Source organism: Carassius carassius, chromosome 44 (assembly GCF_963082965.1).
Source record: "Carassius carassius chromosome 44, fCarCar2.1, whole genome shotgun sequence".
NCBI lineage: Eukaryota > Metazoa > Chordata > Actinopteri > Cypriniformes > Cyprinidae > Carassius > Carassius carassius.
Window position 1 is genome coordinate 15,160,073 of NC_081798.1, and position 24,490 is coordinate 15,184,562.

Below are 24,490 nucleotides of genomic sequence, written 5' to 3' on the forward strand. Positions count from 1 at the left end.
TGACAATGTAGTTAAAGAAACTCATTTGCAACAGAGTTTTATTTTAGTAGAACATGTCCTGTGTGAATAGCTCTGTAGGCTGTTGATAATGTGTAGTAGATAATTGGGTATGTTGTAACCAAGAGGAAAATGTTACTGCTTAGAGGTAGTTTTTCAAAGATCAAGAGATTTAATGGATTAATGGATTTATGTTTCATTTAGATATCAACATCAAATTATACAGTTGTTGACATGCAGTAACATCTAAACAGCAATGTTTAAGCTCAAATCAAAATCTTTTTTGTTTTTGCTATAATCTGTGTGACACTGTTGAGATCTCTTTTGAGAGACATGAGAATACTGTGATCTTTTTCTCTGGAGATAAATGAGAAGACAAAAGTCTCAATTTGATATCTATTAAACCCTATTCCTATCTTGGAGAAACAACTGCAATATTAAAGAGGTTTCATTTGTTACTGTCTTTCCTCTTGGAAATGTTTGCGATGTGTTCTGGATGGGGGGTTTGGATAAGTGTTGGACAGGTTTGGCAGACTTCCTGCACTGTGAGTCTAATAAGCCAACCAACCATTTCAAAGGAGGCTTTTTTCAATAGCAACAGTAAAAGCTAAAGCAAAAAATAAACGCTGTCAGACTGCACACAGTGAGCTAAATCAGCTGGAGCGCAGTCAAACAAATGCACACACACAATCTCTGCTGGTATTACCATGGCACGATTAACGGGGGTGTAAGTCCTCTATTAACCAAGCTGTTTCTCACCTTCATCACTCAGCACTCCTCATCCTCCCACCATGCTGACCGCTGTCATCCGTTCAGTGACTCATCTCTCTCTTTCTCTCTCTCTCTCTCTCTGCAGAGCTGTTCTCTCCAATCACACTGTATACTGACATAAAAACACAGACTCACTGTCCAGTTCAGACCAACACTACAGCAATGCACCTCCATTTATATTTAGGCCACGGGAAAGAAAAAAGATCTTACACGCAATTGACTGCGAGAGATAATCGAGCGAGGAGGGCTCTTTCACCCATGTGGGTGTGAGGATGCTGGATTTCATCCTTTGTAAAGCCTGGTGGGGCTGTTTTGAGCAGTGAAACGGCTTCCAGCTCTATTAACATTTGCGGCAGAGGGCATTTTTTTGGCTCACAATGTTGGTCTGAAATCTTATAAGAGCAGCAGTTGTTCTTTCATCTTTCACTCTGGCTATGACTGCCTTAAACTGTCTTGCTATTAAATATGGCAGCTTTTAATGCAATAAAGTGGACAAAAGGTTCAGTGCATGCACATTTTCACATTACACAATGTCTTAGTTAGGGGAAAAGCATACAAAATGTACAGTATGTGAATCCAATTTATGAGTTATCTATGTGTGTATATATATATATATATATATATATATATATATATATATATATATATATATATATATAATATATAAGGTCTCTTAACTAGTTGCTTATTAGCTTGCATATTACTAGAATATTAGCCATTAATAAGTACTAATTAAGCACATATTAATGCCTTATTCTGCATGAAATTATTCTACATCCATAATCCTACCCAATACCAAAACTTAACAACTATCAAACTAACTATTAATAAGCAGCTAATTAGGAATTTATTGAGGGAAAAGTCATAGTTAATAGTGAATAAGTGTTCCCTTTTCTAAAGCGTTACTTTATATATATATATATATATATATATATATATATATATATATATATATATATATATATATATATATATATATTAGGGCTGGACCAGAATATTTGATTATTCGAAAATTAGTTAGGTGGTTTTGGCATCCAATTTTCAATTTTGAGATTTGAATTATTTTATGTATTTTTTTTAACACCTGGCATCCCCTGGTCTTCATTCGCGCTTAAATGTAGCCGCTTTTTCACTATCGGGCCAAACGGAACTAAGCACTGTCAGGTACGGTTACAGTAATATTTCCACATGAGCCTGGTACAGCGCAGCACAATTACAAACTGTTCTCGGCCCAGTTAGAAAACCGTGCTTAGCCGTGCTGTTAAGAGTGCATGTGCATGACGTCACCACACTGTTGCCTGTTGCCAGTTTCTCCATAGATGGCTAAGCAGATGCACACAAATTGATCAAACAGCCAAGTTAACAGCTACACTACATTCAATATATATAAAAAAAATGTCTGGGACATTTATTTTTTTTACATTATACCCATCGTCGCCTTCGGTTTATTTTAATTTTCATGTCTAGTTGTGTTTTTTTTCTATTATTGAATGAAGTAAATATCAGATAAAAAAAGAGTCCCAAAAACAGAAATATCTGATCATCGTCCATATTGCTGTTTATATTACACTTGCATTACCAAGGCAATGACTAACGCATTTGTATTGTATTCCAAAGAGCTCCGTTATAAGCACACACAGTGGAAAATTAAACCGTGTCCATGCTGACTGACCCGGATCTGTACAGAATGGAATGTTTAAGCAAAGAGAACCATTCGGCCTGATAGTAGAAAAACGGCATATGGATCACCCATGAGTGAAAGTCATGATTCAGTTCTTCTGGAAGAGAAAACAAAAATGCAGACCTCAAATATGTGGGAGCACTTTAAATTAAGTTAGGACAAGACAAAGGCAATGTGCCAGATATGCAATTTGAAACTGGCCTACCACAACAGTACATCAAGTTTGAAAAATCTGAAAAAAAAATATGCCTATGGGAGGGCTATCTTGTTGGTGTAAAATTTTACACATGATAAAAACGTGCAATTAATTTGCTTGGAAAATACTTGCGAATACAGCAGTCATAAAAAAACATACAGTATTTCAGCCTAATAATAATAATTTGTCTGTTCTTGGAGCATATAAGCCCTGCCTGCGTGTGGTGCACCACTTCCGGTTTGGACTGTTCTGTAGTTTATTAAAAGTTGATTCATTCTGAACATGTCACTGCCTTGGGTCCACAGCAACACACCTGCCATGCCTGTGTCATGATATGGAGCATGAGGGAACAAACAATAAAGTTTTTAATAATCCACAAAGAGGGTAATCCACAGAAACGTCAACTCAACTCAATACCAGACAACCAACGACTGAACAGAATACAACTTATAAGAACAGATGGAGAGAAAACACAACATAATGAGTCCAGGGTCATGACATTACTCCCCTCTCCCGGAAGGTGCGACCTCGCACTGTAGAACAGAGGGGTGGAACTGCATGGGATCCAAGGAGGAGGTTCCGGTGGAGGACAAACCCCCGGGAAGGGGCCGGCAGACAGAGACCACAGAGGAAGGAGCCATGGAGGAGCCAGGAGGGACCCAGAGCAGGAAGAGCACAGCTGCATAGGTCAGGCATACACTCCGCACATCAGGGAGATGGTGGGCTGGTCTCTGGGTTTGGAGTGGACCTGGCGAGGTCCTCCATGGAGCAGATGGTAAATGGTGACCCGTTTCTCGTCAAAGTCCACTCTACGAAGGCGATGAATTCCTCCCGAGGACCATCTTCGGATGACAATGCTCTGCACTCGGCATTCAGGCTAGTGTCATAGAAAGCACACAGAGTTAATTGTTTTAAGTCCGATATTCCGTCACAATATGGAGCACGAGGGAACAATTAGAACGAACATGAAAAAAATAATCCGCAAAAGCGGTTATCCACAGATAAGGTTATCCATAGAAATGTCAACTCAACTCAATACCGGACAACCAACAACTGAACAGAATACAACTTATAAGGGGAACGTTAATGAAGATAATTACCAACACACACCTGAACATAATGACAATTAAGGGAAGACAGAAACCAGGTCATATTGGGGCACATGGGTAATGGAACACATTGAGAGAAATCACAACATAATGAGTCCGTAGGCATGACATCATGAAGTCGATTGGATGAACGGTTTTCGACATAATAAAAATGCAAACAGACAGACACAAAGAGATTTCTGCCTTTATTAGAGAGAAGAATATATTCTGCCCCCTTCGGTGTTGATTACTACCGAAGCTTCGAAGCTTGAAAAAGGGTATTCTGACCAGTACTAATATATATATACAGTACAGGCCAAAAGTTTGGACACACCTTCTCATTCAAAGAGTTTTCTTTATTTTCATGACTATGAAAATTGTAGAGTCACACTGAAGGTATCAAGGGCTATTTGAGCAAGAAGGAGAGTGATGGGGTGCTGCGCCTGATGACCTGACCTCCACAGTCACCGGACCTGAACCCAATCGAGATGGTTTAGGGGTGAGCTGGACCGCAGACAGAAGGCAAAAGGGCCAACAAGTGCTAAGCATCTCTCGGGGAACTCCTTCAAGACTGTTGGAAGACCATTTCAGGTGACTACCTCTTGAAGCTCATCAAGAGAATGCCAAGAGTGTGCAAAGCAGTAATCAAAGCAAAAGGTGGCTACTTTGAAGAACCTATAATATGACATATTTTCAGTTGTTTCACACTTTTTGTGTTATGTATATAATTCCATATATAATTCCACGTGTTAATTCATAGTTTTGATGCCTTCAGTGTGACTCTACAATTTTCATAGTCATGAAAATAAAGAAAACTCTTTGAATGAGAAGGTGTGTCCAAACGTTTGGAGTATATATATATATATATATATATATATATATATATATATATATATATATATATATATATATTCTACAAGTTAAACAAACTATTTGAAACTGTTTTTTTTATAATGTTACATATGTTTATTCACAATTTTACATCACATTACATTTGCATCTTCATTGCTGTTCTGGACAATTTTATAATAAATATGGTTACCCATCATTTTTTGTTATGTTTTTTTTTAATTGTTTAAAGTTATTTTGCAGAGCAGCAGGATTTGTTTATGGTAATGAAAATGACAGGTTCATTTTCATGTGTTGCTTAATCTGTTTCCTCAAGGCTTAACTGATTAGGCGAGAGTGAATAAGAGATAGAGAGAGAGAGAGAGAGAGAGAGAGAGAGAGAAAGGAAGCCCCTGCTGTTCTCGGGTAAGAGCTGGCAGTCGTCCTTATGTGTGTCCAGGACAGATTTTTTGCAGACAGGATGTGCGAGACATGCTTCAGTTCCCAGAGGACTTTGTATGTGTGTGTGAGTGTGCGTGCATTTAAACACAACAAAACAGGGCAGTACAGGGTTGTTGTCATTATAGAAATAAAACTAAAACTATAAACTCCCAATTTGCTGCTTATTCATAGTAGTAAGGTATTACATTAAGGTACATTAGTAGTAAGGTACATTTTTGTTTGTTAAATTACTAAAATAACAATAACCAATTAAACTAGAACTACTAGACTAATAAAAATGACAACACAATGAAAACTATAAAAATATATTTAAAAAGAAAATATAAAAGTAAAACATAATTTAAAATGTTAAGAAAAACTATAATAGTGCCAGTAATACAGAACATCTGTTGCACATTTTAACATAACGACACATACTCATCTGTAGTTATTTCTGCTGCCACATACTGTAAGCTCTCATCTGTACATCAAAGCAATCTTATTGATTAACATCAGTTTAAGCTCTGTCATATCTGAAGGTGAAAAAAGATTTAAGCAACAGCATGTCTGGATAGCAGCGAAGAGTAACAAAATTATTGGTTGCCAGTACAGTGATAACACCACTGAAATAATCAGACCACAAGAAAACATAAAGCCCCAGTAACTCAAATTTCAGTCTTTGGCTGTCTTTCTGAGTCGTAATGCGTTTGTGGGTTGCTTCCAATCTAATTACAGCATGTTCCAGCACTCTGTGATGTTCAAAGATGAACACTCAGAGGCATGGACAGAGAGACACTCAAGTCCAAAGCTGATGGATGCAGAAATTAGTCATATTAAGACACTAAATAGCTTGAGATGGGAACTTAAAAGATGAGCATGAACCAAATAAAACATGTTTTGTACTGAAACTCATTCTATAGCCTCATAGGGTTCAAAATGACATCTGTTGAGAGCATGTGGTGATTCTGTCTAATTCAAGCTAATATGCCTCAGTTGGCAGTGTTTGTTGCAATTTCTGCATGCATGTCTGCAGCGGGTAACTTGGAGATATTTCTAGATTATTTAATAATCGACTTTTCAATACTATGCCATATGAAGATTATTTGTATTGTTCATTGCTCAGTATTCTCTGTTCTATTGGCAAATATTATTTTTGTTATTTGTTGCCCCTGAACTCTCTCTTCGCCTTTTTTTTTCAGCAAAGCCCACATATTTTTTTCCCTCCATTATGTAAGTCACAGTGTTACTGACAAATATAGCTTGAAATTACATCTTGCTTTGTGAATCAAAGACATTTTCTCAAGTGATTTGGTATTTTTTGGAGACTTCATTTTTAGACGACTGATAGAGACATTATGTTTATAGCATTCATTTTCTGTTTATAAGACCAAGTGTCACTTAATGCATTGCCTCAGAGATTAGTATTCTATATATTTACGAACAACAATATTTTTTCAATATATCTAAAAAGCTTGAATGAATCCTTTTATGCTTGCCATGCATAATTTGCCTCAGGATTTTTTTCCAAAATTACTGCATTCATTTACTGTGCTATTTTAGAAGTAAACTTTTATTTATTTTATTTTTGCTATCTAGCAAAGATTGACTTTTTTTCTTTTAAAACTTGTTTGCTCAGAGACAAAATGTGTTTATGAAAATAATTAAATATGCATTATAGTTCTTGATTATGTCAGCATATTTTGTAGTCTTCAAAGTTCTCAGACAATGTTTTGTAGATGTTAGGCCTAGAGATATAAATATTAAATACTGTGGGGCCATTTTTGTCTGTTCAAGTTTAAAATCTGTCTGTTAAACTGCTTACTACTGAGTTCTACTCTGCAAAACTAACGTATTTTGTTTCCTGTTTGATTAAACATCAAAGACCCATGCAGCATATACCAAGCACAAGAAATCTGTGAGCAAATCCTGTAAAGTAATATTTCCATTTAGAGTTTTTAGTCCTGAAACATGCTCTGCATGAAGATGGTGCTAGCTTTCCCTTGTGAATGGACACCAAAGACCTAAACAGCATCAGCCATGCAGCAACTGGATTATGACTGTCTTCCATCGATACATAATACTGATGCTAAGTAAGTCTTAATGAGCATTTCATCTCTACCCACTGCACTCTTCTGAGAAGAGATGGGTTTACACCACATGAAGAGAAATAGGAATGAAAGCTACAAGGCAGTGCTTTCAAGATTAAAATAGGGTAAATAGCAGATGGCTCCTTCATCTCTTTTTGAAGGGAAAAAGTCAACAAACTGTTAATTAAGAGCACTGCCAGTTATCATATGAGCCTGACTCCTGCTCTCTTTGAGAGTGGGGGGCTGTAAATGTGGCATGGATTGCAAAATTACTCGGCAAATATAGTAAACTATATTAACGCTAACGATAGTGGCGTGCCTTAATGCTGGTATTTCATGTCACTGTTTAAGTTCAGAGATGAAGACTGCTATCTAGTGGTCGGGATAAGAACTCAAAACTAAACAACTGGCATGAATCTTGTATGAATTATTATTATTATAATTTTTTTTTAATACCAATATTCAGTTTTTGAAAATCTATACAGTTTTGCCAAACAAAATATTGTGATACGTGTATTGATATTTTCTTAAACCCCTAGGCAATACATCAATCATCAAAGCAGTAAAAGCTCAGCTAGTGCAGTGACTTTATGCTGCAGCATATTTTCACCAGTGCTGCCAAAAGTCTGATTTTCTTGTCATAAAAATACCCTTTACCAGTAAATCCAATACAGTGTCTTTTAATTGACAGAAAGTTATTGCAAAGTTCTCATAATAGCAAGCGGGCACCATCCATTGTATTTTATCAGCCATCCGTGCCTCTGAATAGGAACTAATACTTATGAGTAGATACAACTAATATAAAAAATTCTTCTACACACAATAGTCTATTTGCTTCCACAATCCTTTAGTACACTCTTCATTGTGCAGCCAATCAAAGTGATGCCTTCAAACTGTGAAAAGGGACTATTACTCCCCAGGCACTGTGGATTTGCCTTTTTGTGTAGTTTGAAACTTTATCTGTTTAGTCTTGTAGTGCAGAATGCATTAGTGTTGAAACATCTACATCTGTTACCACCATGAAGAGCTGACATCGAAGAGGAGTCTTTTAGCTCAAATATTGCTCCCTGGGTCTTATTGTTTTTTTATTTCCAGCTGAGTAAAACAAATCAGGGTTACTTTTATTAAAATGATGATGACTACACATGTGGATAATATAAGAAAAGATTAGTCTAATATATTCAATGTAAGGTAAAAGGCACTATGTATTCCAACTTGGAGCAATAAATAAACTCTGCAGAGGTGCCTTTACTGAGAGCATATCAGATAACAAGCAATATTGCTCTCTTGTAGTCTTTGGACACTTGTTGTAAGAAACATTTCTTAATGAAAATGATATTTCTGTAATGATCCATTTCAGTCAAAAAGGCCCTTTATGCTTGATAGGCTGAGAAGTTTTATTGGTGCATATTGAGTGGGCAAATGAGAGTGCAGTCACCCCTGAATAATGTAGAATAGCCATTGATTAGTCATATTATTGATTTCCTTTTATAATGGCACAAATGGGGACTTCAATTCAAAGTGGAAGCTCAGCAGGAAATGAACACAGTTCATCTTATTATACACTATTAAACTAAACATCTAAGCTGGTTAGAGAAGTGGAGTGAATAGAATGGAACAGAATATGAGGAGATATTCCAGAACAGAATAAAACACTGACACTGTAAGACCCGTCTGCTATATTTAGAATGTGAGAGACAGACTGTACAACTACAATATAGGGGACGGTGATGGGGGGAAAGATGCAGAGCAGCACCTGTCATAAAGGAAAACCTTTTTTGGAGCCTGGTAGGATAGGTGCATGCAGGACATGATGTAGAAATGTGCATAAGTTAATTCTAGCAATAAAATACATTCTAAGGTTTTATCGTGATAGTGATGCTTGCAAGTGATCAGATGAATCTGAAAACACACTCACACTCCATCCAATCGTATGCCAAGCCCACTAGAATTTATAGCCTGTAATTTGTCTCTTCTCTCCTGACTACTGCAGTCAGCATTCCGAATGGACCTTCAATTACTGTGCGGCCTGCATTCATACTGACTTTCATTATTATTTATCTGTCGTGTGAGCTTAAAATATTTCTCGTAATGTCAATTTTATGCAAGCCAATTAAAACGTCTGTAGCTGAAGCAGCATATGAGGCATAGACATCTAATGAGATTAAAGAGTGCACATGGTTGTTTGGGGGGGATCGGGGAGGGCTGCGTGCTCATAAACTCTTCGTTCTGTAATAAAGAGACATATTTATGGCAGCGATTTTGGAAAGTGTCCTCTAGAGTAACTGAAAATGTGCACACGTCTCTCCTCACGGTCTTTAAGATTAATTTGGCTATACAGCAGTGGAATTGCCATCGTTGTTATGCGTAGAAAAAGATTTGTGTAAATGCATAACTCTGAGAGTGTAGAGTCTGACAGAAGTTGATGATGCATCGATGCACGTAAAAATGCTAATGCCTTGCTATTTTCATTGTTGTCCAGTGTTTATATTATTTCAGTGGTGGTACGAGAGCAGTCTGCTGTTATCATGGAAATACTGGAAAGTGTGTTAGGATTTCTGGCTTGTCATCACCCTGTTTATGCTTGTTTCCAGATCTTCTGCTAAGCATAAATGAATCTGTCTGATGTTGTTGCAGAATATAAATGCAGTGTGTTTACAATTCTAAATCAGTCACATGGTCACTTCACACGCACTTTCTGCTGCTTTAGACCTTCACAACTTTTTCTTCGTTGTAAAAAAAGATTTTGAACTGCTTGTATTTATCAGGATCTCATGTCTACATGAGTACCTCATATAATGTGGTGTGATCTTCATTTACATAATAATAAAAACAATCATGGAATCATTATTAAGAATGATTTTCACAACCTCAGTTTATCAGAAAATAAAGTAGTCTACTGTGTGCCACATGATCCTTATGAAATCCTTCTAGATTCCATACTGATTTGCCGCTCAAGAAACATCTTTTATTATTATCAATGTTGAAAACAAGTGTTATGATCAATATTTTGGTGAAAACTGTGATTGAAAAATTAAAGTATTAATAATGTATTCATTTCTTTAAACAAAAACTTAGTGATTATTAGCAGTAGGCATTTGTCTCTTGATTTTTATGCTGCACAGAGAAGCTCTGCACGCTGATATGCATATGGATATGCATGTACAGTATATGCATTTACACAATTCCTTGTAGTCTCAGCCATATATACTGGAGCTGCATTTGTAATTGTTTTTTATAATTTATAATGTACCTCAGCTGCCCTGTAGTAAGCCTGGATGAAGAACTCTCTCTGGAACAGCTGCTGTGACTTCAAAAAAGAAAGCATAGAGCTTCAATCAGAGGTTGCTGCATAGTTCAAGCATGTTGTACAATCTGCTGTCCCCATGCATTACAGCCAGAGGTGGAAAGAGTACAAAAATATTCTACTCAAGTAAAAGTACCATTACATTAATGAAATTTTACTTAAGTACAAGTAAAAGTACCAGTCTAAAAATCTACTCAAGTAAAAGTAAAAAGTAGCTCATTTAAAATTTACTCAGAGTAAAAATTACTTACAAATTACATTTTAACAGTGGGAGGGAGTCAAAATGGGACAGGCCAAGAGTGTCAAACTCAGTTCCTGGAGGGCCACAGTCCTGCACAGTTTAGATATAACCCTAATTAAACACACCTGATCAAGCTAATCTAATCATTAAGGTTTATTTGAAAACTACATGATATGTGTGCTGGAGCAGGGTTAGAACTAAACTCTGCAGGAACTGAGTTTGACACCCCTGGGACAGGTCTATTAATCTCAAACTAGTTGTTTTTAATTAAAGGAATCAGTTATTTAGAATAATAAAACATTTGGGCTGTTGTCAGGCAAATCAGTATCAACAAACTCATCTTTTAATGCAGAGGAAATGCAGAAAATTCATTGGAAGTGGCATTTAGATGTATTACACTGTTTAGTGCAGGACAAGAATGCATTTAACCTGCAGTTACAAATGCATGAATAATGTTTTGATATACAAGACATAAAATGTTGAATACTCATTTGAAATGATAAGAAATTAATTATTAAAAAAAATCAAAAGATACTTTAAATGTGAAATTAAAATGGCCAGTATGTGTCAGCAAGTCACTGTTAATAAGTGAGTCATTGCGATTGAACCGAATCATTTAAACGGTTGATTCATTCAGGAACGAAACACTGTCTCGTTGCTCAGAGACGCAAAACTGTGCTATGGTGGCTGTGTTTGGAATTATTTTCTGTTGTAGAAATAGAGCTAAAAAGGCAATATGGTGTCTAAAACGCAAGTCTCTTAATTAACTTGTTTACTGAACTGTTATATATATATGTATGTATGTATTCATGATCATTTTTGGAGGAAACGATGGCATTCTTTGTGTGATTTTGATTTAATATATGAAATTATATAAATATGTGAATTTTCTGCCCCTATATCTTCAATTTTGTGATCATTCTAAATGCATTTTAGGAGACTGAATCACACAGTGAAAGAACGCACTGTAAATGCGCGTGCACATCATTAAAACAAAAATAGCACACTCCTCACCACGGTCTTTTTAGATAATTTGTGCAAAACCTCTTGCTAAAATGTCAAAACTTCATTTTAACCACCAATGCAACGATGCAATTATTTAGCTTACCTCTACATTCTTGCGAAGGGTTGATGTCTTGTCGAGATTTTATAAGCTGCTAGTTTGTCCTAGACAAGTACAGCTTACACTGCATAATAGAGCATACATATGGCCAGGGGTTCACTTCATTTCCTTCGAGTTCAACTTCAGAATATGACGGGGTTTCGTTTTCAGCGGTGTCTGCACCACTAACGCCTGATTCGTCCGTCTGCATCTTTCTTGTGATTTTAGCGCCAGTTTGCCCTCCTGCCGTAAAGTGTGCCGTAGTTTCCAGGGAGCGATTTATTTATTTATTTTTTTATTTTTTTACTCAGTAATTAATGTGTTTTAAAATGTAGTGAAGTACAATACTTCAAACAAAATATACTTAAGTAAAAGTAAAATTACAGATTTAAAAAATTACTTTAAAAAGTATTAGTACACAAAAAAGCTACTCAATTACAGTAACGTGAGTAAATGTAATTCGTTACTTTCCACCTCTGATTACAGCATACAGCGGAACTGTCTCTAACCCTGAATTCTATAATTGGAGAAAGTCCTGTCAGAGTTTAAAGCTTTTAGATCTTAAGACGCCTTATGTTCTTTAGCAAGTCAAAGCAGAAAACCCACTTTAGTGACCAAATTGGTATATTGAGGACTCTTTATGTAGCGATGACAGTGATGATTAGATTCTTTCTCTAGTCGACTCACAATAAAAGTAGGGTAAATCTTCTGCTGTCATACCATAGCATTCTGTGGTCTTCTCAATCATCCACAGAACAAGATTAATGCATAAAGAGATCAAAAAAGCTGTCTGATAAAAAGCTGCAACACCAGAGCATCAACCCTGCCTACCACAAAGGTGTTGTATTTGTATATGCTGTATGATGCATGAATTGCATTTTTCATTCTTTACCAAAATTATCAATAATAATAGAGTAAACCACTGCAAAACAGACAGCCAGAGGACAGATAAAGTCAGAGAGAAGGAGAAAAAGCCACAGGGAGGACTGGAATAACAATGAGGAATCCAAGGAGCCTGGTTCAACAATGCACAGGGAATAACTCAAGAGGAGCAGTCATTCTAGAGCTGGAGAGAACTGTCAGAGAGTGGTGCTAGACAGAAATAATTGCTAGAGCATTCCTCTCTTTCACACTGCTCATTATCTTGTGTTGTTTCTCCATTGGTCCAACAACACGATGAGGTTAGGAGCATTTTGTGGAATTTGTGCCTAACTCAAACATCTCAATGCACATTTGAGATGGTGCAGCTTTGCTTTGAAACTGGCCTCACAAAATATTAAAAAACACTCCAAACAGCCCAAACAGGATAAAGTGAAGCCCAAATGACTGTGGATGGACAGCAGATGCTCCTTTATCAGTCCTCACATTTTTTGTCACATTTGAAAATAAGAGATGCGCCATGGGGAGCTGTCTAGAGATAAGATCTGACAGTCACATTGACTGAAGACTAAAACAGAGGAAAACTAAGCTGGATAAAGTTTACAAAAGTTTAAAATACTTTCATTTAATCAGAGCAGCTGTGGCTGTGACCTTAAAAAACGAACTATTTTAGCTTAATACAATGCATTTTAAGATAAATTAGAAATCTGTAGAAAATGTGAATGGTGCAAAAGCACTCCATTATATGAGGGTGGTTGCCAGATTTTTTTTCTGGCCCCCAAAAAAGCCTACTCTCAAGTCTCTATAAGCCAGGGATTCCCAAATGGTTTTTTTCAGCCAAAACATTAGACGTAAAATGTTTATTTGAAGTACCCCCTGAAATTATAAGTTATTATTTCAATAATTTAACAACACATTTGGATATTCATGGTTTTCTGATGTTGGTTAATGGTCACATGTCATTTAAAGTAAACATTGCAAGTAAACAGATAAAGTAAGGAAAGTGTGGGGAACCCTTCTGTTTTTGTCTATGGGATTTTTATCATCCATAAGCTTGAAGCATAGTCTGATTGCTTTACAAAATAATAACACTAGTTTTTAACTATCTGCATGACTTTATGTATTATTCATATCTGTAGTGTGTGCATAATAAATTAAACCAACTAAATTTGAATTCTTAGTGGTTTAGTTAAATGCTCTTCTGATTATAAGTTATCTCACACAGTCGCTGTGTAAAATTATACAGCTTTCTGTTGTTACATTCTGATCACTATTTTAAACTATTTTAAGCTTAAATCATAGCACTGTTTCGCGGTTTGTGGTGTTGAGAGTAATTTCAATTTATGTTTTATTTGATTTGTATTAAAATTAATCTGATATTATTAAGAAAACAATCTAAAACATTTTTTTTTTTGAGACAGTGAACTTACATCTGGCAGCTACAGGTAACTAATGTGTCAGCAGAGGTATTAAACTCACAGCTAGGAAAGAAAAAAGGAATATTATGCAATATATCAGATGTTAGTAGATTACAAGAAACATTTTAGAGATTTAGGGGATTTTTGCCCAAATCCCCAGTTAATTTCAACCCAGCTCAGTGTGCAGTATGATGTCAAAGCATCTCTGGATCAGATGTCTAAACCCACCTGTAAGCCAATGTGTGGTCCATCAGAGGCTCAGTGATCTCAGTCTCTGCCTGTCTGTGGCCTAAACTGATGTCATGTATTTACAAACTAAAGGCAGATGGGACTGATGGAGGGAGGCACAGATTTTGCCAGCTCTGAAAAACTGGAGATGATTGTGTAATTATGAGAGTGAAGTTTCAGCTGGTTGGGTAGCACAATACAGCAGGATACGCGAGATGCTCAGTTAATAGCTGCAAACCACCCTTCCTGAGAGACGTAGATGCTGATGTGTGAATAATGAATACTATTGTCTTGTCTTTCTGTCTCTTGTCATTTTATCAAGTCTCCCGTCTCATGATTGATGTGCGTAGCAAGACTATCTCTCATATTTCTCTCTCTCCTCCCTTCGCTTATTCCCGAATCCCTACATGAGATTATTATCACTCTCTTTCCCCTAGTATCTATTTTTTTGTGTTTCTATACAGTCTGCAGAAAGGTTGAAACAGAGTCTAATGTACCAGCCACTGGGCTTAATTAGCATTCACAGTGCCCTTGGGAAACCAAAGAAACTTTCTTTTTTTTTTTTTTTTTGTTGCTTAGAAGATCCCTGTTTCGAATTAAGTTCTGGATCGATTGATTTCTTTCAAGAGGCAGTAATGAGGAGCTAGAGATGATATTGCAGAATGCAGTTCTATCCCGCTATATTCTCCTCCTGCTCACTCTCTCTGTCGCTCATGCAGTCCATTTGTCTTATACTTCCTCTTGCTCTCTTCAATTCTCCAAAACCTCATGAGTTTTCAGCCAATTAAGTTCTTTGCTTGTTGCACTGAGGAACGCTTCATGGAAAGAGAGGAATTCTCTGTGGATCCTGGTGCATTTGATGAAGAACTGGTCTTGCAATTATACAAGCTGTGTTATGAATTACTTTATTGTAATTGCATCATCGGAGAGATGAAACCAAGCCAGCAATTTGAAGACAAATTGTTTTTTGTTTTGGATGCATCACCTTTTAAATGCGCATATAGCAATTATTATATACTGTACTGTTTTACATCATTTTTTATACATTAGCATGGAGTAGAACTGCAAGATGCTTTAAAGAAATATGAAAACTCTCAAACCTAGGAGGATTAGCTTAAGAGTATAAAGATAAATGAGAAAACTACTCCATAAATTAGGCATCTAAATGTGTAATATATATTTTCATTGACCATAAACACTTAAGTTGGAACTTCAACCTTAAGTAGGAAAAAAAAATGAGCAAAGGGGGCTGTGAAAATAAATCTGCATTATTCCTTTTTGATATTTAATTCATAAAATGCACAAAATTCTAACCTTTCATTGAAGTAAAACAACTGAAAGTTGGCGGGAATTCACATTATGAAATAAATGTTTTCTCCAATGCATGTTGGCCACAATTATCGGCACCCTAGGTGTTTTTATAAGTAAAATATCTCCCATTAATATATTCCCATTAATATTCGCATTTTTTAGCACACCAGGATGTCTATGAGGATGAAATTGTCCAGCCATGACTTCCTGTTCCACAGGATTACAAATATGAGGAACACAAAGGCCAAATTCCCTTAATCATCTATCACAAGGAGTAAAAACAAAGAATATAGTTCTGATGTGCAGAACCAGATTGTTGAACTTCACAAAATAGAAATTTGCTGCAAGAAAAGAGATGGTTTTCCACCATCAGGGCAATAATTAAGAAGTTCCAATCAACTAAAGATCTAACTAATCTTCCTGGAAAAGGACGGGTGTTTATATAATCCTAATGCACAATGAGGAGGAGAATTTTAGCAGCCAAAGACTCCTCAAGGATCACAGCTGAAGAATTGCAGAGTTAGTGGATTCTTGGGGTCAGAAAGCCTAAAAAATATCAAACAGCCCTTGCATCACTGCATGTTGTTCATAAGCGTTTCAAGAAAAATTCTCCTTGCTCATCCAAAAACAAACTCCAGCATATTCAGTTGTGAGACACAACTGGATCTTCAAAGGAGACTGGCTTCTATTGTCAGTTGGACTATAAAAAGAGCTTTTTGGCAGCAAACCCACCAGATTGGTTAGGTGCAAACAGGGATAAAAAAAGTACCCCATGCCCACGGTTAAATATACTGCTGGATCTTTAATGTTGTGGGCCTATTTTTCTGCAAGAGGTCTTGGACATCTTGTTTAGATACATGGCATCATGGATTTTAGCAAATACCAACAAATAAAAAAACCGGACTCCCTCTGTTAGAAATCTTATAAAGGGCTGCGGTTGGACTTTCCATTGGGACAATGATCCAAAACAAACATCAAAATCAACACAAAAATGGGTCACTGAGCTCAAAATGAAGCTTTTGCCATGGTCGTCCTAGTTCCCAGTTCCCTGACCTGACCTGAACCTTATAGAAGAATAGAGAAGAAGCACCAACAAGGATCTACAGAGATTCTGCATGTGATTCTCTGATCAGGTGTTCTCCAAACACATCAAGCATTTAAGAGAAAACTCAAGAGCTGTTATCTCAGTGAAAGGACATTGCAATGATTGTGGATTATTGTGATGTTTTAGCAGCTGTCTGGACTCTCATTCTGACGGTGCCCATTCACAACTGAGCTTCCATTTGTGAGTAAGTGATGTACAGTAATGCTACTTTTTCTCAAAATCTTTTGCAATTCAAAAACAAAACACATCTACATCTTGGATGGAAGGGAGAGTTAATGTTAAATAAATTTTCTTTCGTTGTGTGAACTATTTCTTTTAGATGTCCACCTACAATCTTTAAACCTTTTTTTTCTGTCAGCAGAAAATCACTTATGATACAGAAACTGATAGTTTTGGCTGGAGTACAAAGGCCGCTTTAAAACATCTCAAATTATTGATCACCTTTTCTGCATTATGCCTCAGTCCTGCAGGCTAGATTCCTAGATGATAATGCTTTAAATGAGTTCTGTGCTTGTGCCAAATGGCCCATTATGCTGTGTTAGTAATATCGATGCATATTGATGCAGAGAGAGTGTGCTATAAATGCACAGCTTCACAAGGGGAACTTTACATTGCCAAACTGAGAAATTAATCAGTCAGTCAGTCAGCAAATAAAATAAAGTGAATAAATATTAACATGTTAACAATTATCTAATTAATTCCTTTCTTGCAATAATCTGAAATTATTTATGATGTATTTTATATATTGCATTGGATTTATTGTGCCATTTATACATTTCTTTTGTTTGGAAATTATGATGAAAGGCCCTTTTTATGGATCACTGACACGAATGGCTAAACCCAGTGATTACTTAAATATACTTTCATTGTATATATAACAGCAGTTTCATCAAAACTTCTACTTTTGAGTTCCATACATAAATTGTACAGGTTTGGAACTGCATGAAAGAGTAAAGGATGACAGAATTTTTTTCGGGTAAACTATGCCTTTAAGGAGCTCAGAGCAATTTACACAGCAAACAGAAGTGTAATTAATCACAGAGCAGAGAGCTTCATCACTTACATAACAAATTTCTTTGCATTATATGTAGGTTTACAAAAACGAAGAAAGAGGGAATGAACAAGATAAATAGGTGCACAGCATGAGAGGAGAATTGAGGAACTAGCAAAATGAGAGAGGGAGAGAAATTAAGGACACAATCTGTGCGTCTTAACCAGGATGTACAGTAAATCAAAGTGTGTCCCTGTTCTACGTGTCTACGTGCGCATTATGTATTTTTTTAGTTTTTATGTGCTGCAGTATATACTCTGTAGACCCTGTAGTGCTCACACATTACCATAGTCTTATGATGAAACTAATTAAGCCAGATGTACAAGTTGTTTTTTAGTATGGGGTATTGTGTCTTCTAGGCTAGTCTCAAATTGCACACCCACGACCACCCATAAACCATTCACTGACCATCTGATGCATATTGTACACAAATCTAGCAAGAGCTGGCTTCAATTGCCTGGTTAAATCTCTTTGGCTGGCATTACGAAACTTTCAAGAGTATGAGCACATATGGGTTCTTGTTCTGTCCAGAAAGAGAGTCATAATTGATCCAAACAGCTGTTGACTAGCATCACAATGAAATCCATTCACCGTTTTAGCTTAATCCGGTGTTAATCTAATGAAATCAAGGAAAATTTCTAGTCAGCAAATGACATAAATTGATTTATTCCTGATTTAATCTGCACATACAATAGTTTTTTTGATAAAATAATCTGTAATACAATACAGTGTGTGTGTATATATATATATATATATATATATATATATATATATATATATATAAATGCATAAATGACTTTCCAGCTAGTTGCCTGTTTCCCAATATTTTTCATTTTATTTACTGATTTGATAAACGAAATAACTAGAACTGAAATAAAGATAATACAAATTTTTTACATTACATTTAAATAACCAACCAAACAAAAGAATTACTAAAAACCAACTAAATCTGATAAATACCAATATAAAAATTAAGTGACCTTGGCAGTGTTCTAGAAATTCCCCATAACACCATTAAAAAAATAAATAAAACACTTTACAGCTAAAAATAATTAATGACATGTTACAGCATTTTTTTTTTAAATTTCTTTTGGCATTGTTGAATTTCTGTGAATTGAATTTGATTAATTATGGCGACAGTTTGTAAACATTGGCTCAATCAGAAATAACATGTTGAGTTACTGGAAAAATGTTGTTTACCAAACAGTGTTGTTGGTACAATTAAATGTTTTACATTTCTCATTATTTCTTACTGTCCCAAAAAAAAAAAAAAAAAAAAACTGAAATACATTAAACATTGACTATACATCGACAAGCAGTTTTATGCTTTATTGTTCATTTCATGTTATGTAAACACGTCCAGCTTTAAACTGTTTAGTTTCTAACACAAGCAAAAAAAAAAAAAAAAAAAGAAACAATGGATGAACAAATAATGAATGAATAAGCCTCAAAAGAAGCAGACACCACCTGTGGTCTAAGCAACACTGCATTCAGTGGTTAGATTGTGCATACTGTATATATATTTCAGAAATCAGTGTAACAGTGTTTTACATATATATGACATGAGCAAAATAAATTTAGTTTTCCTTTCTCTTTGGAGTGTTACAAGCAAATACACAAAATAATGATCTTTAAAAAAGCATCATACTGTATGAACCCTTTAATACTCACCATAATGTCTTAAAATGTTCACTATGAATATGCTTTTTCTTGGGATTGGTGTTTCGGTCTTCAGCTGATTTGGCTCCACTTGCGCTTGCATCCGCACTTGAATTCACCATATTAGTGGTTTTCCACTTCGACTTGATAGATTGACATGAGCACAATTAAATATGTTTGGTAATTATACTTTTTTATTCATAACCGAAAAACTCACCACAATGCATCTTTTTGTGTAGGTAAAATTATTTGGAAGTCATTCATTGATCCAGTATGTTATTGCCAATTTCTTCAATTTTTTAAAAAAATTGATTTTTTTTTTTAATAGTTTAGGAAACCAATTAAAATCACTTAGAAAACCATAGCAACCACCTAGAACACCCTAGCACTGTGAGGGCAAGTTTTACATGTGTAGCACCGTGAATTGCATGAATATTGTTACAATGGAAATTAGATTGGTAGAGAGACAAATCCCTTAGCAGTGCTCAATGTTTGGGACCACCAAATATGTTTTGTTTGTGAATGTCAAAGAGGGGTGTTTATGCACAGTGGTTATTTCCCTTCGGAATTAAAAATGTCACAGAATGTGATATTACTGCAAGTCAGCATGCATATTAATCCAGAATTACTGGTGTAGATGAACAATACATATTCACACAATGCGCAATGATTTTTGACTGCGGACAACTGTATTTAAGTTGATCTGTAACCTCTTTCAATATTTCTGTTTCTCTTAAGGGCAGGGTGGGCAATGCCATTCGGCTGTTTAAAACCTGGCGAGAAGAAGGACTACAACAGTCCAACAGAAATCACAGACAAATATGATCTGGGCCAGATTGTTAAATCGTGAGTAAAATGTGTTTATTGCTATCCGTTTCCTTAATTTTTTGCATGCAAATTGCAGAAGTTGTTCTCAAAGGTACCTTTTAATTATTATTTTTTTTTTTTTTTTGGGGGGGAAAATGTGCAGTCTGCCAGCAATTATCAAAAAATATATCCAGAATGGCTCTTGTATCACCCCAAAGGGGTTTATTTTGTGATGATAATCAACTGCATTATCCCTCCAATTATACTGCTACTTACCAAATAAATATATAAATAGATATGAAAAATTTATTTGAGTTCATTTGATTATGTGAGTCTGTGTAGGGTTATGAGAGACTAGAATACTGTATGAAAGTCAGAGAAAACGTGACATTAATTAGAATAGAGTATTCTAGCTGTGTGTGAAGACTTAATACAGTAATTCAAAGAAAGTAAATTTTTGTGTGTACTATTCCTTAATTTTACTCTAAATTCTAATTTAATTAGTGCAATAAAATCACTTTCTTCTCAAGGGAGGAGTTCTGTGAGATCTTCAGGGCAAAGGATAAGAACACACTGAAAATGTACACCTGCAAAAAATTCCTCAAGAAAGATGGAAGAAAGGTGCGGAAGGCTGCCAAAAACGAGATTCTCATTCTAAAGATGTGAGTTACATCTACTTTTCTTTTTCAAAACCTTTAACAATCATTTTATAGAATGGGACTTCCTCTGCCGTCCTCAGATCTGCTCTTTTTATTTCATTTGGTTTAAGGAGAATCATATGTATTTCTTTTATGAGTTATTCTTAAAGCTTTATTAAACACTGTTCCTCTAAAATGATTTGTGTACTGCAGAAGCTCGAGTTAGTTTGTTGTCACAATCTTGACTCCAGTAAATAGATTTTTCCTTTTCTTAAATCAATCGCATTGATGAATGTGTTTGACAAAATGTGATAGATGCAATTTATTAATAATTTATTTTCACTGCATAAAGTCTGCAACTTGCCCAGTGCAAATATGTGAGTGCAAATTTCTAGCTGTATTACATAAGCTTGATTTGAATAACATATTCAGTTTAATGACACTGAAAATTTAGGTTTTGTAAGAGTTTTAAAAATCAAATGTTTCAGTTAAATATACCAAACATGTCAAAGCCTTAAGATATTAGATATAAATGCTTTGCACAGTGTATGATTATGTATGATTATTCTGCATCTAAAAGGCTGATCTTCACTGATGTCACTCTGATCATGCAGCGCTGCATATCCAACCCGCTCACAAATCACAACAGCTCATGAATAACACATAAAAGAAATGTCACTTTTAGAATGAGCTGTGTTTTTATGGGTTCACCTTTAGTTCCCATCTCTATTGCTGGCATAAGAACACATTAGTGTCTTCAAAGCATAATCAGTGTATTAATTTCTTAATTTAAAAGTTGGCTGACATAACCACCTTTACAAAATTCTGAAACACTTCTTTATAGTGTCTGTGTTACATAATTAATTAAATTATACTATTATATGTGTTAGAATTAAAATGTAATATGTATTAAGGGAAGTTTCTTGCAAACTTTGTTACATCTGCTATTCAGTTCATCTCAGTTTATTTAAATAAGATTTTTTCATAATACATATTGTTGAAAAGTTACTTTAAACTAAGAATAATGTTTTACAAACACCCCAGTGATTAGCTAATGGCGGCAGTGGCAAAAAAAAATCTGTTTTAGTAGATGAAGAAGAAACCATGGGAAGCTGCATCCTCAGGCTGGCATATACTTGAAAGCAATTACATAAAGCATATATACATAAATGTTGATTTGAACTGATGTGATTCAGCCACAGAGCATTAAAGATAATGCTGACATTTGTTTTTTAATTAAATATGATTATAGCGGATAAAGGAATCCATGTGAAATGCAAATAGTAGGGACGCAGGCGTGTGTGTCTGGCGGTGGATGACTCTGCAGTGGCAGATGGGGCACGAGTGTGGGGTTGATGGTAGGCCGGGATAAATCTGGGCACAGAGCTACATGTGTATCAACCTTCTGTGTGCCACAAACTGTCCCCTAACTTACTGTCCATTTCTCCTTCCCAGGGTGAAACACCCCAACATCCTCCAGCTGGTTGATGTCTATGAGACCCGGAAAGAGTACTACCTGTTCCTCGAGCTGTAAGTCCTCAAATCCATTTCAGAGGAATTATTATTATTATTATTATTTTTTAGGAGTGTAATGATTTCTGTACTTGGTACAAATACCAGTGGATTTGTATAACTAAATATTTTACTTAACTATTTAAAAAGTTCAATATTAATGCAAACTATTAATTATAAGTTAGAAGGGATGTGGCCTTTAAGTATTTTCAAATTAAACATTCCCTTAAAAAAAAAAAAGAATTAAAATTACAAATGGGAAGCAATGGGAGAAAATAATTTTAGACGTTTTTTTTTTTAGTATGCAACTTTAAAGATTTATTAACCATATAAAGCCTTACATGAAAAAATAACATTTTTAATTTTATATTATAATAATAAAACAATTATTTTATTTTAAATTTTATATTTTTTTTAACCTGTAGACACAATATAAAAAACAATCTTAAAAAATCTGCATACGTTTTTTTGCAAGGTCTTTGCAAGGTCTTTTGTATAATCTCATAAACCATATTATAAAGTGAAAATATGGAGCTGATACTCAAGGAGGAAAAAAAATTCAATTTGGTACAGTTGCTGACCAAAAAGTAAGGTGCAATTCTTATAGCTTGTAATGTAACCCACTGAGATATTTGTTAGTAATGTTTCATTTATGAACGATTAATCCAGTTTGAACCGATCTTTAATATGACTTGTGAATGGCTAGTCATCTCAGTAAGAGATTTGTTCTTTGCTTGTTGACTGCACATGTGCAACATCCTATTGGTTCTACAGAAAACTAAAATGATTAGGTCACCTCTCGATTCATTTGTTCATCCCATGACAGCCCAATAGGTGCTATGCAGTCTTTACCGAATAGAGATATGATTACTTCATTTCTTAAGTCTTCTGGTTTAAGTCGTTCGTTCTTTTGTCATGTGACGTGACAGCAGTATTGGATACAGACAGTGGTGTAGACAGGGGAGGGGCCATGGGAAGTTCTCACTTTTAACTAGTTGCTTATTTAGCATGCCTATTATAGCTAACCTATTGTATGTTTATTAGTAATTATAAAGCATTATTCTACATGACCATCTACTTCCCTAATCATACCTAACACATAAACTGAATCCTTACCTTACAATTAATAAGCATCATATTAAAGAGCATCATCTAGTTCATGCATTTATTTTCAATAGAAATAAAGGAAATAATCAAAAAGTTTAAAATAAAGTATTGGGAACGGTTAGGGTAGGTGTGGGAGGGCTTTATTGTCCCAATATGGTGGCATCCATTTAATAATATTTTATTAAAATTAAAATATTGTCTGTTTATTAGTAAATATAAAGCATTTATTCTACATCACCATTTACTTCACATAAACTTAACACTTACCTTACAGTTAATAAGCATCATATTAGAAGTTTTTTGAAACAAAAGTTGTAGTTAATAGTTTGTTAATAGCTAGATTTGGATCTCAAAATATAGTGTGACCAAATGCACAACATAAGATTGGTCCCTCTGTATTAACTGTGGCCCCTCTTGTGCCCCTCAGCTGAAAGAATCCTAGAATCGCCCCTGGATACATAAATGATTTACTAATTTCCAACCTTCTGTGACATGTGTTTCTGGTCTGAAATTGTAGCCTTTTTATTTCTCAGAGTTTATACATTTGTGAATTACTCTCATGATGGTTAACATAACATACTAATAAAGAGGCTTTAAATTTGATCAGTATGATGAGGAAAAATCACTCTGATAAAGCATAGGTACCAACATATAATATTTGTTTCCTAAATATAATGTTTGTATTTGTTGTAAGATACTGAGCTGGGAAGCCGGCACGTGATAAAAGAATGAACGACAAAAACAGATTCCTATAGCAAAGGTTGTTTGGCGACAAAGGTTCCCTTCAAGTCATGTTGATACTGACTTCAGGAGGCTGAAGCTGCTGCTACTGTTGCCTGAGACATTACAGAAATAAACCCTGCGCTCAGACTGTCCTAGCACGATTATACCGCCTCGTCCTTGTCGCATTCCTATCTGTCTGTTTGGATTTGCATTCATTATTTTAATGCCTCGTCCCTGCTGTATGCTGTATGTGTGGCATGGACTGGATGATTTGCGTCTGCTACATCTGTGTGATCAAGTAAAGCTTTTGAAG

The 24,490-nt window shown here is 35.4% G+C and overlaps 1 protein-coding gene across 1 annotated transcript in view; it reads left to right on the plus strand.

Moving 5' to 3' along the window:
* LOC132126295 (caM kinase-like vesicle-associated protein) overlaps positions 1-24,490 on the plus strand; it is a 43,561-nt gene that overhangs the window by 14,379 nt on the left and 4,692 nt on the right. The window contains exons 2-4 of the mRNA XM_059537475.1: positions 20,129-20,236; positions 20,728-20,859; positions 22,291-22,365. Of these exons, the coding sequence (XP_059393458.1) occupies positions 20,142-20,236; positions 20,728-20,859; positions 22,291-22,365 (302 nt within the window). The 5' untranslated portion in view covers positions 20,129-20,141. The remainder of the gene's footprint in view (positions 1-20,128; positions 20,237-20,727; positions 20,860-22,290; positions 22,366-24,490) is intronic.